Here is a 15788-nt window from a genome sequence, read left to right as displayed (position 1 = left end):
GGCAATTCACCTTCATTAGCAAAATTGTAATAACACATAAACGCCACAGAAATGTGTTCAAACTATCATAACCTGCCAGATTTTGTAAAATGAACAATGGTAATTAGGGGGTGTGGCCACAAAAATGGGCGTAGTAAAAAAAACTTGCTACACCCCCATAAAGCAAATCCAAACTATTGAGAGGAGTGTTACCCAAATGAAACTTTGTAAGAAGATTTTATAGTTATAGAAACCATACTGTGGTCAGCTCACTGTTTGGGGCACTTTCATTCCAATAAATGTTCCACTCCGACTTTACTTCGATAGCTTCTCCACATTATCTATTTTCTTACTAACTTCAAGGAAGCGCTGGTTCTTAATCAGAAGGGTACTGTGCCGAGTCGTAACAATGTGGGAAGGCACATCTCACGCACAAAGCGTGAACACCCGCTCATCACGTGTAAGAACCAGAAGGATCGACATATTAGTTCTGCTTCAAGGACCAAGTTTCTGTGAGTTGCTGACAACATCATAGCGACTCACTTTATTAACTCGCTCACAACCGCTGCATCTATTAAAATAAAACCTTTATTTCTAATGTTTTTCTTTTACAATGCTACGAAAGTGACGAAAATGTTCCCAAAGTAGCGCCTAATTAAGCACGAAGTATGCAAATATATCCACCAACCAGCGCTCTCTAACCTCGAGCCTGTCAGGTCCCCTTTATCGAGGACACGTCGGACATGTTACATATGGGCATTTCACCATACATGACTGTGTTACCTTTCTTACCCGTGCGGCGAGTCTCGCGAGATTCTGTTCTGGCTGATGGCCGCGCACTGAGAGTGTACACGCGTTACCGGCTCTAGGGTGAGACACGTGATATAATCAGCCGCCGAGATGCAGCATGATGATGTAAGTAGAGTCGGGTTGGTGAAGGGAACAGGCTGCCGGCTCAGACGAGTTATCCGGGTTTTGCAGGCTTAGCGGCTGTTATATTATATCATGGTGTTGGTGGCAGCTTTGGCAAATACAAATGATTGACCTGAGCTGCTGCAGTACTTCTTTGGGATCCTGTATTGCCCCGTTCTACTGCAGGCATTGGCTTGTGGTGTATTCTGTATGGCTGCAACTCTTCTAATGCTGGATCTATATGGGACCCTCTTATCCTGTATGTGGTTGGGGCCAGATCTTTATGAAATTGGACCTTTCATAGATATCAATGGATGGCTGCTGTCACTTACTGAGCTTAGCGACCCCCTCACAATATACAGTACACATAGAATAGAAATGTCACAATATAAGGCTAATTAATAATTAATACAGATAATTAATACACGGCAGCACAGAAACCAGTGCAACTAGCATCAGAATTTAATAATCAGCCCTGTAGCATCAGTTTATATTACAGGCCAACCTCAGTTTCTGCTTAATCATTGTGACAACCCCTAAGCTTAGCTTCTCAACAGCTGCTCAGAGCCCACTGAGCATGCGAGTGTCACAGACACTTTCCAAGATGGTGACCCCCTGTGACAAGTTTGAAGTCCTTTGCTTCATTGCTGCTATTGACAAGCTGAAACCTTAGGCTAGTGCAATAAGTTACGTATGTAAAATATGACATTTTTAGCCGCATTCATTATTTATTATATTTAATGTAACTAAATCTCCACCGCCCCTGGCTCCCCATTCCAGTCACCATTGTGGAATCCTTGGCAGGTCTAATTTGGGGTGGGGGCAGCGAGGTTGGCAGTTGCACCAATTGCCCACTGCTAGTTCCATCGCTTCCAGTGCTAGGCATCAGGTGAAATTCTGGTCGGCCCCATGCAGTGGCAAGTGATGTGTGGCACAGCACCTGTCATAGTGGGCCCTTAAGATCAGGTTTTCTGCGTTCTAGGGTCTTACCCTGGCCACTGCTTGGAGGGCTGCATCTGGCCCATTTGGATTACCCTGTAGTTTTTTAACACAAACCAGCCAGAATTGTGCTGGAAATGTTATAAGTCTGGCGTATGGTGTGAGTGATGTGCACCCCTATTCATTGTCATACTGGGACACCAGGGGCCCACAAAATAGCCTTAAACCAGGGGCCCACTCTCAGTACTATTTTCTTCCTCTCTTCACTCAATCTCTATTCTCTTAGACTTTTCTTTACATACTATAATCTATTATTCCATTTATTTAGCCTCTTTATTCTCATAGAAATCATGAATGGCCATGAAATAGGCTAAATGGTTAGAAGCAGGAGGATCCACTGACACCTGGAGAGTTTTCCTGGTATCAATCTGACACTGCCCCTATTCTTTTGTGCAAGTGTGCTGCAAAGATTGCCGGCGGCCACTGTGAAACCCTGCAACTGCCAATTTGTTTGGAGGTGGCGTCAAAGCTCAGCTGCTGTCAGTTAGGAACAAGAGGCAGGGGGGGCACAGTGGCACTGAACTCAACTGTACGGAAATGCATGGGGCCCATTCAGTGAATGGGAGTCTTTTTGCAAAACTGACTTCGGCCAACTTGGTGCAACCGCAGCTGCACTTGCAGTTAGCAACAACCCCTTGTCACTTGACCAGCCTTTTAATAAGTACCGTCCCTGGCACAAATTTGCCCCTACTGTACCCTGTCTGCTGCTTTGGGTTCGACTATGTGCTGTTCTAAAATATGGTACTCTGCTTCTCAAAAACAGGAAGGAAAAATACGTTTTAAAAAAAAAAAACATTTTAAAGGGGACAACACCCCAAAAACGAAAACTCTGTCTGGAACAAAAATATAATTGTAAGCGATTTTCCTATATACATTCATTAGACATTATCCTTAGTTTTAAAGAATAAGTAAACCTTTAAAACAAGTGAATGTAAAACTGATGAGGGTGCATTTCTAAGCCCTTTTGTAATTTACATTCATTATTTATTATATTTTTATTCCAAGATATTAAGGGATTCATGTAATGTTAATATGAATGAATTTTGTTACAATAGAGCCACCTGTTGGTCAATTTCTGACCATCAAGTAGTCAAGGAAGTTGTCAGGAGAAAGAAAGAGGCTGCTCTGATGTTCTTCTGCTTAGGAAAAAAATTAGAAACTTTTTTAAAATCTTTCCTAAGCAGAAGAACATCAGAGCAGCCTCTTTCTTTCTCTTGACAACTTCGTTGACTACTTTGTGGTTAGACTGGTCAGAAACTGGCCAGCAGGTGGCGCAGTTACAAAATGTTTTAATATTAACAGCACATGTATCCCTTATAATCTTGGAATCAAAAGAAAATAAATAATGAATGTAAAGTGCTTAGAATAGCCCCCTCATCAATTTTACATAAACTTATTTTAAAGGTTTACTTATCCTTTAAGGTTATTAGTAAATGTATCTATAGACTGACTTTCCCTTCTGTAGTGCTGGTTCTGACTCTTGAAACAATATAGCAGAAACATGCTTGATGTTGTTTGATAATCCTCCAATAAACCGGGAATATTCTGTTTCTCTTTTAGGTAATCTGGGATGTTGTTGGGAACAAACAGTTCTGCTCCTTCAAAATAAAGTAAGTAATGTTGCCATTGAATGACATCAATACACTGAAACATTCTACTGTACCAGAATCCAGGATTCCATCCCTGTCAGTGCATACACGCATGGGGGGGAGGGGGGGAGTGTATCCTGTTTTACTAAATGGGACTAGGCTCAGAGTGTTATTATCTCAGTTTACATTGTTTCCCCCTTTTATATCATAAATGAGAGAGTCCTCTGCTGTTCTGTCCATGTGCACGCAAACTGCAGAAGCTTAAAGGAGACATTTTGTGTGAAAAACAGGAATGTTTCAGTGTATGATACTTTTTTAAATATTGAAGGAAAGTGATTAAAAGTAATGTTTTAAACTAATGTTTCAAACGAATTTATTGAAAATTTCTGCAAAAACCTTCCTAGTCCCGCCCCTCTGTTCCTCTTCCTGCTGCCTCCTTTCCCAGGCTGTGCAGAGGAGCCGGCGTTTACAAACATACAACTTTTACCAGGGCAATAGTACATTATATTTTAATTACTTTGATACACTTTCATTTTTTGTATTTACTGTTCCTTTAAATAGGCCTAGAGTGACCTTACTGATAATTCAATTATTTGCTAAAACTGTAATCTTGTTTTTGGGGTTTGTGTTTGGATGGGTGCTCAATTCTTAATGGATTTATTTCAGAACAAAGACACAGAACTTCTGTCGAAATGAATTCAACATAACTGGGCTGTGCAATCGCTCTGCCTGCCCCCTAGCCAACAGCCAGTATGCCACCATCAAAGAGGAGAAAGGTACGGGATGGTGACTAAATCCATTTCTATTGGGTGCTGCCCCAGCTCTTTCTATTTCCCGTATTGCTGCAGTAGGTTAAAGGCAGGGGCGTGTTTAACAGGGTATTATGTATGTGTGTGTGACTGCTGCAGTGTTACTTGCAGGATATCATGGAAAGAATCTACTGTGTCTGCCAGTAACCCCTTAAAGAAAATATAAAACCTCAAAAACGAATTAGTGTAAAATGTTCTTCTTTCTTACTTCTTGCACTTCTGCAGTTTACATTATTTTTATTTTCATGATATTATCTGTTGTTACGTTGCGCATATAACGACTTTGATACAACAGCGCCCCTGCTGCTCATTATGCATGACTGGCTACAGCGGCAGAATATTAGGGCAAGGCCAGACGTGGCGTTTTTGCGGCGTTTTTACGTTGCGTTTTTAAAAAAGAACAGCCAGGCGTAAATACGCATACTGTATATACTCGAGTATAAGCCGACCCGAGTATAAGCCGAGGTACCTAGTTTTACCTACGAAAACTGGGAAAACTTATTGACTCTAGTAACATAGTAACATAGTAAGTAAGGTTGAAAAAAGACACATGTCCATCGAGTTCAACCTTTTTTTTTTTTATTAACTACCTATCTGCCAGTTGATCTAGAGGAAGGCAAAAAAAACCCATCTGAAGCCTCTCCAATTTGCCTTAGAGGGGGAAAAATTCCTTCCTGACTCCAAAATGGCAATCGGACTAGTCCCTGGATCAACTTGGACTATGAGCTATTACCCATTACCCTGTATTCCCTTACTTGCTAAAAAGCCATCCAACCCCTTCTTAAAGCTATCTAATGTATCAGCCTGTACAACTGATTCAGGGAGAGAATTCCACATCTTCACAGCTCTCACTGTAAAAAACCCCTTCCGAATATTTAGGCGGAACCTCTTTTCTTCTAATCGGAATGGGTGACCTCGTGTCAGCTGGAAAGACCTACTGGTAAATAAAGCATTAGAGAGATTATTATATGATCCCCTTATATATTTATACATAGTCATCATATCACCCCTTAAGCGCCTCTTCTCCAGCGTGAACATCTCCAATTTGGCCAGCCTTTCCTCATAGCTAAGATTTTCAATACCTTTTACCAGCTTAGTTGCCCTTCTCTGTACCCTCTCTAATACAATAATGTCCTGTTTGAGTGATGGAGACCAAAACTGTACGGCATATTCTAGATGGGGCCTTACAAGTGCTCTATACAGTGGAAGAATGACCCCCTCCTCCCTTGACTCTATGCCCCTTTTAATACAGCTCAAGACCTTATTTGCCCTTGATGCTGCTGACTGGCATTGCTTGCTACAGCCAAGTTTATCATCTACAAGGACTCCAAGGTCCTTTTCCATAATGGATTTGCATAGTGCAGTCCCATTAAGGGTATAAGTGGCTTGGATATTTTTACATCCCAGTATAAGCCTAGACACAACTACAGCCCTGTATCCCAGCAGTGCACATTCTGCCAAAGCGACCCCCCCAGCGATCAACCGGACTTCTTTGCAAAGTTGATGGTGACAGAGAATTGCCAAACGGATTACTGTGTGCATTGTCCCACTGTCCCACTACCATGTGCAGAGGGTGCTGTGTGATATTGCCATCACTGTTAATCTTTCATATAACCAACAGAGGGCGCTGTGTGATATTGCAGTCACTGTTATTCTTTAATATAACCAACAGAGGGCGCTGTGTGATATTGCAGTCACTGTTATTCTTTCATATAACTAACAGAGGGCACTGTGTGATATTGCAGTCACTGTTAATCTTTCATATAACCAACAGAGGGCACTGTGTGATATTGCAGTCACTGTTATTCTTTCATATAACCAACAGAGGGCGCACTGTTATTCTTTCATATAACCAACAGGTGGCACTGTGTGATTTTGCAGTCACTGTTATTCTTTCATATAACCAACAGAGGGCGCACTGTTATTCTTTCATATAACCAACAGAGGGTGCTGTGTGATATTGCAGTCACTGTTATTCTTTCATATAACCAACAAATGGCGCTGTGTGATATTGCAGTCACTGTTATTCTTTCATATAACCAACAGAGGGCGCACTGTTATTCTTTCATTTAACCAACAGAGGGCATTGCGGGATATTGCAGTCTCTCCCCAAGTGATCTGTTGGTATAGGAATGATTAAAAGTAACTGCAATCTCAGCTACTGCCCGCTGACCAGAGTATAAGCCGAGGTAGACTTTTTCAGCACATTTTGGATGCTGAAAAACTCGGCTTATATTCGAGTATATACGGTAAACTGCACTACCACTGAAACTAATGGAAAATGCACTATGGCAATTCACACAGGGCGCTTGCAAGTTGAAATCCACCACAGGACGCCAGTATTGGCATTTTTTAGCAGAAACGCCAAAACGTCAAGAAACTACCAAATCAATAGACTCTATGGGATCTGCACGTTTGAAACCACACTTTACGCCATATTTTACATATGGCATCCAAATTCAATGAAAACAATGAGAAGTGAATCAGCTTATAAAGGGTGTAGCTACGTCTGTAGGGCAACAAAAGATAGGGCTATTTGCGGATGATATCCTACTGGTTGTCACTGAGCCTGTTGTTTCTTTGCCTAATTTGTTACAGGAATTAGAGCAGTTTCAGTCAATCTCATGGTATAAAATTAACACTAAGAAAACACAAGCTCTCCCCATTAACATTTCGAAACAGGTTATAGCAGGGGTCATGCAACACCATTCGTTTGAATGGAGGGATTCCCATATATTGTACCTGGGCATAAAACTACCTAAAAATCCTGAGCTGATTTATAAACTAAACTACTTGCCCTTACTCAAACTGGCCAAATCTGAATGCCACAGATGGCATAAAGAGTCAATCTCCTGGTATGGACGCATAATAGCCCTTCCCTTTCAATTTTTTGCTAAACTCCAGAAAGAGGTTAATAGGTTTATTTGGCAACAAAAGCCCCCGCGGTTATCGTTTGCGGTATCACAATAGGCTACATGCGGAGGGTGGTTATAAAATGTGGGTGGACATGGAGACTCACAGGGTCAGGGAGAAATCCCTTGCTCACTTTTTTTGGATGCCTAAGAAGCAAGACCAACAGTGGCTACCCTTTTGCCGACAACGTTACTCTCCATGAAAATTTGGGACAGTACGTCTTTGAAGTATAGGTTTGGACCTTTCCCATCACCACTGCTTCCCCTGACAGCACTCAAATATTATATTCCGCACATATCTTTGAACAAATGGATTGATGCAGGCATTATCAATCTCGGGGATCTCTACTTTGCAAAAAAATTTAGCCGATTTGAGGATCTGATGGAAAAGTATGGTCTTCACCAAAACCAACTCTATGCCTATCAACAAATAACCCATTTTTTGTAGTCACTAAACCAGGATTACAAATCTCTCCGCAACACTACTCTGATGGAACACCTCTGTGGCAAATTTTGGAGTGGCAAAGCGATCCTGTCAGACTGTTATAAAATGCTCACTCAGAGGGAGGAAACACGTACCTTGCCATATATGGAAAAGAGGGAGAACGGATTGCGTTTGTCATTCACACCTGCGCAATGGAATCAAAGTATAAATAGTTCCAAAGGTGCTACACACTGTACGAACCACATAGAGACCCACACGAAGCTACTAAGTAGATGGTACCTCACACCAAGCAGAATTGCAACTTTTTCTCCAACCTATCCCAGTGTATGTTGGAGACAGTGTGGTCTTCAGGGTACAGCGCTCCATATGTGGTGGGAATGTGCGAAAGTGGTACCATTTTGGAATGAAGTCTTCAGGATAATCAAAGAGGTACTCTGTCAGGATATACTGCAGCTGCCACAGGTCGCTCTGCTCCACATCTATCCAACCAAAATTTCCAAAGTGGAGAGATGCCTTTTGTTTCAAATCTTTAACACGGCAATAACCTTAATAGCTACTACCTGGAAACAGCCTGTGACTCCCACGACACAACAGTTGTATACTCAGCTCAACACAAGGAGGACAATGGAGATAATGTCTGAATCGGACACTGACGGGAGAGATAGATTTGTCAAAATTTGGGAACCCTGGACTACCCATCAGATCTCCATGTCCACCCACAATCATGGTCCCACCCCCATAGGCACGTAGTGAGGGAATTTGCATAGGAGGTTGTGAACTTGCTTTGAAAATGTTTTTGTAGCATTCTACATGTAATTACTACCACATGTTCTTGCACCAAATACCTTGTACTTACCTTTTATTTTCTTTTTCTTTCTGTTTGTTTATTTTTGCTTATATTTTACAATAAAAGCAGATTTGAATTAAATAAAACAATGAGAAGTGCATGTTGGGAAAAGAATCCTACGTGCTGAAAAACGCATGTTGATGGTCGCATGGTGTTTCAGTGGCGTATTTACGCCTGGCTGTTCTTTTTTAAAAACACAATGTAAAAACACCACAAAAACGCCATGTCTGGCCTTGCCCTTAAGCTTGTAAGTTGAGGAAAGTCTTATGATGTTGCTCTGCTTAGAATTGACCAAAGCAATGTCAGATGACTACTCTGTTCTCTAACTTCATTTTATAAGCAGCATCTCAAGACTTTCCTCTTAAAGAGATTCTGTCATGCTTTTTATGATGTAGTTTATATTTCTAAATTACACTGTTTACACTGCAAATAATTCACTCTACAATATAAAATGTAATTCCTAAACCAGCAAGTGTATTTTTTTTTAGTTCTAATGTTGGTGTGTCGAATGTGTCGTAGTGTGACTTGGATTTTGCTATTGAGTGCTGTTCTTAGATCTACCAGCCAGCTGTTATCTTGTGTTAGGGAGCTGCTATCTGGTTACCTTCCCATTGTTCTGTTGTTAGGCTGCTGGTGGGGGTGGTTATATCACTCAAACTTCAGTCACTCTTTACTGCTGTACTGCAAGTTGATCAGAGCACAAGTCACATGACTGGGGGCAGCTGGGAAACTGACAATATGTCTAGCCCCATGTCAGATTTCAAAATTAAATATAAAAACATCTGTTTGCTCTTTTGAGAAACAGATTTCACTGCAGAATTCTGCTGAAGCAGCACTATTAACTGATGCATTTTGAAATTATTTGAAAAAATTAATTTTTTACCATGACCATATCCCTTTAAGTGCCTCTTTATGTAGAGCAGAACAAAGGAGCAGAAAACCCAATCTGATTATTAATGTTATTAATGGTTTCTTCTCTCCTGTTCAAAACTTCACTTGCACCCAGGCATCTGCTATTTGTATATGAAGACAATCGAGAGAGCAGCCTTCCCAGCTCGGATGTGGGAGAGGGTAAGCCTTTAACAAACAATATGGCAGCTTCATGTTCCAGAGGAATGTAACAAGCAAGGACATTTCTTATGCAGGTACGACTGAGCAAGAATTATGAGCAGGCTCTGGAACAAATTGACGAGAACCTGATCTATTGGCCGCGCTTTATCAGACACAAGTGCAAGCAGAGATTCACAAAAATCACACAGTACTTGATCCGCATCCGCAAGCTCACTCTCAAGAGGCAGTAAGTTCCCAGTTTGCTGATTTTTAATTAGGGATTCACCAAATCCACCATTTTGGATTTGGCTGAACCCCCGAATCCTTCTCGAAAGATTCGGCCAAATACCGAACTGAATCCTAATTTGCATATGCAAATGAGGGTGGGAAGGGGACAATTGTTTACTTCCTTGTTTTGTGACAAAAAGTCACACGATTTCCCTCCCCACCCCTAATTTGCATAAGCAAATTTGTTTCAGCCAGGCAGAAGGATTCGGCCGAATCAGAATCCTGGCTGAATCCCGAAACCGAATTCGGTGCATCCCTATTTTTAATACTTGGGGATAATGTCATAATAGGCACAGTGCAACTGGTTGAGTAATCCGGAGCAGCCAATCCGCAGGTAGTATTTCCTAGTTCATTTATATAAAGGCTTCATAGGCAGTTTGCTGGCAATTAGTTATTGACCATTTAAATTTGCACCAAGTCAGCTCAATATATTTTTTTATTTACCTGGTTTCTTTTCATTCATGCAGACGCAAACTGGTTCCCCTGAGCAGGAAGGTGGAAAGGAGGGAAAAGCGGAGAGAGGTAAGTCATTCTGACGTGGCTCTAGATGATTCAGGATGTTTTGATAAGTGTCCTAGAGGTGCTGTGACTCTCTGATCATATTGCTCCTTTTACTCGCACAGGAAAAGGCCCTGGTGGCGGCCCAGCTGGACAATGCCATAGAGAAGGAATTACTGGAGCGGCTCAAACAGGGAGCGGTAAGTGGGTGGAGCAGGAAGACTATAACTGAGATTTAAGATGTGTATAGGGAAATACCACTTCCCATGTATAAAGTAGGTGGTCTACTTACTGTTAATGTACAGCAGGAGGCTGTACTATGCCATATGTAATCTAAAAAAAGTAATGTTGGCTAGTAGTGAGATACTCTATCATATATATATATATATATATATATATATATATATATATATATATATATATATATATATATATATATATATCAGATATATAATGTACAATAGTGGGGTGCCCTATCTTAATTATATAATGTATAGTAGTGAGATGTCCTATGCCAGATATATAATGCACACTAATGGGATGCTCTGTGCCATATTTAATGTACGGTAGGAAGATACTGTATCCTCCCTATAATGTACAGCAAGGGGACACCTTATCCCTTACATAATGTGCAGCAGAGTGTATAGGGAATTACCACTTCCCATATATAAAGTAGGGGATCTACTGTTGCATATGTAATATATAGCAGGAGGATGTACTATGCCATATGTAATGTAAAAAAAGTAACGTTAGCTAGTAGCGAGATGTCCTATCCCACATGTATAATGTACAGTAGTGGGATGCCCTGTGTTAAATAAATAATGTACAGTAGTGGGATACCCTGTCTTACATTTATAATGTACAGTAGTGGGATGCCCTGTCTTAAATATATAATGTACAGAAGTGGGATGCCCTGTCTTAAATATATAATGTACAGTAGTCTGATGCCCTGTCTTAAATATATAATGTACAGTAGTCTGATGCCCTGTCTCAAATATATAATGTACAGTCGTAGGATGCCCTGTCTTAAATATATAATGCACAGTAGTGGGATGCCCTATCTTAAATATATAATGTACAGTAGTCTGATGCCCTGTCTTAAAATTTAATGTACAGTAGTGGGATGCCCTGTCCCATATGTAATGTACAGTAGGAAGATACTGTATCCTCCCTTATAATGTACAGCAAGGGAACACCTTATCCCTTACATAATGCGCAGCAGAGGGTACCCTATGCCAGTAGGACTTTTTCAGCTTGAGCATCCCTTCAAGTTCTAACATTTTGTCCCGGCTCATAACAAGGTAACCGATCCATCACAACACAATTTCACCCATAGTTCCACAAGCATCTAGTGAAGTGGGAGAGCAAATAGTTGTGAGCCACTAACCACTGCTGTGGGCACATATATGATTTAGTACCACATATACAATGTAGAGAGGGGGCAGCAGCTGAGTGCAGTTAATGGAATATATAGGGACATTAGCAGTGAGAAATACAGCCAGGAAGTCAAAATGTTATCTTTTTCTTAACCCTTTACTGTGCAGCTGTTTGCCACTTGCTTTCCTAATGTGCTTTCCTTGTGTCACACTCTCACAGTATGGGGATATTTATAACTTTCCCATCCAAGCTTTTGATAAAGCACTGGAACAGCAGGACGAGGCAAGCGCCTCCGAGTCATCTGATGAAGAAGAGGAAGATGATGACGTAAGTATGCTTCAGTACATGAGTATATGGAGTAGAATGGATTGTGCTGTATTAATAACACTGGTGTTTATTTCCGCAGGAGAGCGGCAAGAGGGAGTTTGTGGAAGACGATGATGTTGAAGAAAGTGACTTGAGTGATTTTGAGGTATATGTGAGAAACCTGCAGGCGAGAGAAAATCAGCTTGTCACTGTAAATTGCTTGTTTTCTTTTAAAGTGAAAGTATGTGAGGGGCGCAGTCATATTCTGGAACAGTTTTATACCTGTCCTTAGTGGATTTTACTTCTTCCCCCCCCCCCCCCCATAAAGCTCACACTCCCATAGTTCAAAGTTACAGGTTCCTGTGGCACTGAAAAGGTTAAACATCAGACTTTATTGACTAGAATATTGAATATCTTGTAACCTGGCAGTTACTTAAATGTTACTTTGCTTCTTGTTTCTGGATAGACCCGGGGTGCTAAATCTACACCACCCTTCTCTTTACAGGACATGGATAAACTTGGGGCTAGCAGTGACGAGGACAAGCCTTCCAGTGAGAGCGAGGAAGAGTCATCCGGGGAAGAAGATGAAAAGGAAGAAAAGGCCCCCAAAGCAAAGTCGAAGGGCAAGGCCCCACTGAAAGGACATTTAATCAGGAAACGTCCGCATGTGGAGATAGAGTATGAACAAGAAACTGAGCCACAGCAAAAAGCCAAAGTGACATAACTCCTCTGCCTGAGGCTCTTGCCACTGTATTGAACTCTTCTTTTCTAAATAAACCCCTTTCCCCACCAGATAACTCTTCTGTAATACAAAGGTGGACAGTAAGAACCATCACTTATTCTGCCCTGCAACCACCATCTAAATTACTGGGTTTTGGAGGAAAGCGCCAACAAAAATAACAAAAAATAACGGTTGCGATGTATGTGTATGTATGTGTATATATATATATATATATATATATATATATATATATATATATATATTCACACCAATAGTTTCCAAACCACTCCCTTTTATGTAAAAGTATAATCTTTTATCGTTGCATCAATACCCAACGTTTCGGTCCCTATTGGGACCTTTTTCAAGGATGATACAAAATGTAATAAAACCAAACATTAAATAACCATGTGCTTCACACCAAACCAATCCGTGTCCTTTTGTCCAATCTACCCTTAATTGGTTAATTGGTTCCATACCAAATCCTTAGACATTCTTATTCAAGTGAAAAAAACATTTTTTTAAAAAGTTATGTGCAAGTGATATAACCAACATCTTAACCATTTTATCAATACAATATTTGTTATAAAAATATAAATATCCAATAAATAGTTTTCTCTTGCCTAGATTGGGGGACACAGGCAACATGGGGATGAAGATCCTGTTGCTTGGAGAAAGGACACTAAAAGGTTAAAGTGGCTCCTCCTCCTCCTGCTCTGGGCTTCATCCCCGCCTACCTCCTCAATCCTCAGTTTTATTTTAGTGTCCTCAGAAGGAGGATGGACACTTCGTGGCTGGGAGCAATGGTACAGATTTATTCAGTATCATGCCACTACTAGGGGTCAGTGTTTCTCTTCCAGAACCCCTCCAGCCAAGGACTTCTGATCTGAAGATGCTCTATAGCCTTCCCGCTCTACGGAGGCTGCAGGCTGGGGAGCTCCCCCCCACACTACCCTGGGCACTGGTTCCCGCTCTCCGGAGGCTGCACCAGTAGCCACGACGGAGGGTATATCTTTTATTGAGCATTCCTGGCTGGCACAAGGAGGTAAGTCAATTCCCTCCTCCCTTCCCCCATTACATGCTGCCTGTCAGCTCTGCAGAAAGGCATTTAGTTTCACTTTCACTGCTATTCTCTCACAGAGATTTTCCTAGGCATTTAGTTTCACTTTCACTGCTATTCTCTGACAAAGATTTCCCTAGGCCAGGGATGTCCAAAAGGTAGATGGGGATCTACCAGTAGACCTTTAGCTGGTCATCAGTAGATCTCAAGACACTGTCAACACACAGTTTGTCTAAATCACCCTTCTGTTTCATGCTTTTTATTTGATATTTATGTTAAGGTTACAATTTACATTTTCTCATGAATCAATATTAAGTAATATTTTCTATGGAACAGAATGCTTACAATGCTTTTATAGATGTAGATCATAATGGGACAACAGCACTAAAAGTAGTCCCCGCATTGGTAACTCAGTGCCATTCCCAGCGACCTTTCGCGCCACCATCTGGCGCTGGGTCTATTTCATTGTGCACGAGTCGCTGCACACGCGCCTCACGGGCGCCATCTTACTAAGGTACTATACCAAAGCCCGGGAAACCTCTCTGGCGGCCATTTTGGATCCGCATCTCTCTCCAGTACTGAGCGTTTCCAGCCTCACTGTCTCTCACAGAGAAGAACAAGGCACCATTCCTTCCTACCTTGGTGAATAGGTAGTTAGGCTTCCCTTACTCTTTCTCTAGGGGATTAACACTTCCCTCTCTCTATGGGACCTACTGTGGGGTTTTTCACTACTTCCCTCTGTCTCCACAGATCGCACTCTAAGGGAGGAGTGGTTCACTCCTCTGGACTCTCCTAATATTCCCCAATATCTTACTTACTGGGTTGCACTACATAGTATAGCCATGACAGGCAGGGCAGATGACCAGTCCCTTCCCAAGCAGGCAACTGCATGTACCACCAATGCAATTTAGTATTTGGCATGGGCTACTTGCAGACATAATTTGCTAGTGTTTTGGCTGAGCCAATATGTGAAGCCTGTAAGACTACAGCAGTCACTGCACAATTACAATCCCACACAGCCCTACCAGCCAGCTCTGCGACAGCTACGGCTAATCAAACGAGCTTGGATTCTGAATTGGTGTGCGTTCTATCTCTAGCGGGTCTACAAAACCTAGCCAGAATTCCAGAGACTCTAGATAAGGTCCTACAGCACCTATCTACAGAGCCTCACAGACCGGTCACTCAGCAGTCGGCCACAAAGCGACCTCCCCTTTCCCCACCTGTTTTGCCTGATGAACAGGAAGAGGCATTGGGAAGAGGGACAGATCCTATCCGCAGATGAATAGGATCAGGATACCCCTAGATCACAATGAGAGGTCGAGAGCCTGATTCAGGCACACCCCACCTTTAGCAGGGCAAACCAATAACATTTTCAAGAGGCAAAAGAAGTCTTCTTGTGTCTTTCCAGCCTATGAACAGCTGGGTGACATTGTTAAAGCACAATGGAAAACGCCAGACCATAGAGTCCAATTTTCCATCGCTTTACTCAAACTTATCCTTTTACTTTACAGACCTTGGTCTTCACCCCCAGCAGTGGACCCACCGGTCTCTAAATTGTCAAAGACCACCACCATTCCAGTAGTCGATGCGGCTTCCTTTAACGATCCTATCGAGAAACGTCTTGAGGGTTTCTGCAAGTCGATTTTTACAGCAGCAGGCAGAACTCTCCGACCTATTATTGCCACCCCATGGGTATCCAGGTCAATGGAAGTTTGGGTGGAACAGGTGGCCCAACTCATGGCTCAGAAGACCCCTCCACAGACCTCTTTCTAGCTCCGATAGCGGACACAAATATATATATAAATTTGCGTAGTAGTCCTGGACGCGGCTAAGCTCGTCACAAGGGCTTTGGCATAATCCATTGCAGCCAGACGTTTCCTTTGGCTAAAAAACTGGTCAACAGATCTTACCTTGAAGTGGTCTCTGCTTGGTCTCCCATTCTCGGGGGGAAAAAAAAAAAACAAAAAAAAAACAACAACTTTTTGGTGCTGAACAGAGA

The 15788-nt window shown here is 41.8% G+C and overlaps 1 protein-coding gene and 1 non-coding gene across 2 annotated transcripts; one reads left to right on the top strand and one right to left on the bottom strand.

The window, feature by feature from the left end:
• Positions 1-357: 357 nt before the first annotated feature.
• LOC121402332 lies at positions 358-456 on the bottom strand. Its single transcript, XR_005966763.1, has one exon. It is a non-coding gene; the product is annotated as a small nucleolar RNA U13 (small nucleolar RNA).
• A 368-nt stretch (positions 457-824) lies between these two features.
• On the top strand, positions 825-12803 carry mak16.S (MAK16 homolog S homeolog). Its single transcript, NM_001087006.1, is given in 10 exon segments — positions 825-894; positions 3451-3500; positions 4146-4255; positions 9499-9563; positions 9638-9789; positions 10298-10352; positions 10454-10528; positions 11925-12032; positions 12112-12177; positions 12517-12803. Coding segments are annotated over 10 exon segments (915 nt in total). The 5' UTR covers positions 825-879; the 3' UTR covers positions 12736-12803.
• The last annotated feature ends 2985 nt before the right edge of the window (positions 12804-15788 follow it).

Source organism: Xenopus laevis, chromosome 3S (assembly GCF_017654675.1).
Source record: "Xenopus laevis strain J_2021 chromosome 3S, Xenopus_laevis_v10.1, whole genome shotgun sequence".
Classification (NCBI taxonomy): Eukaryota; Metazoa; Chordata; class Amphibia; order Anura; family Pipidae; genus Xenopus; species Xenopus laevis.
Note: the sequence above shows the minus strand (reverse complement) of the source record. Positions and strands in the feature narration are given on the sequence as shown.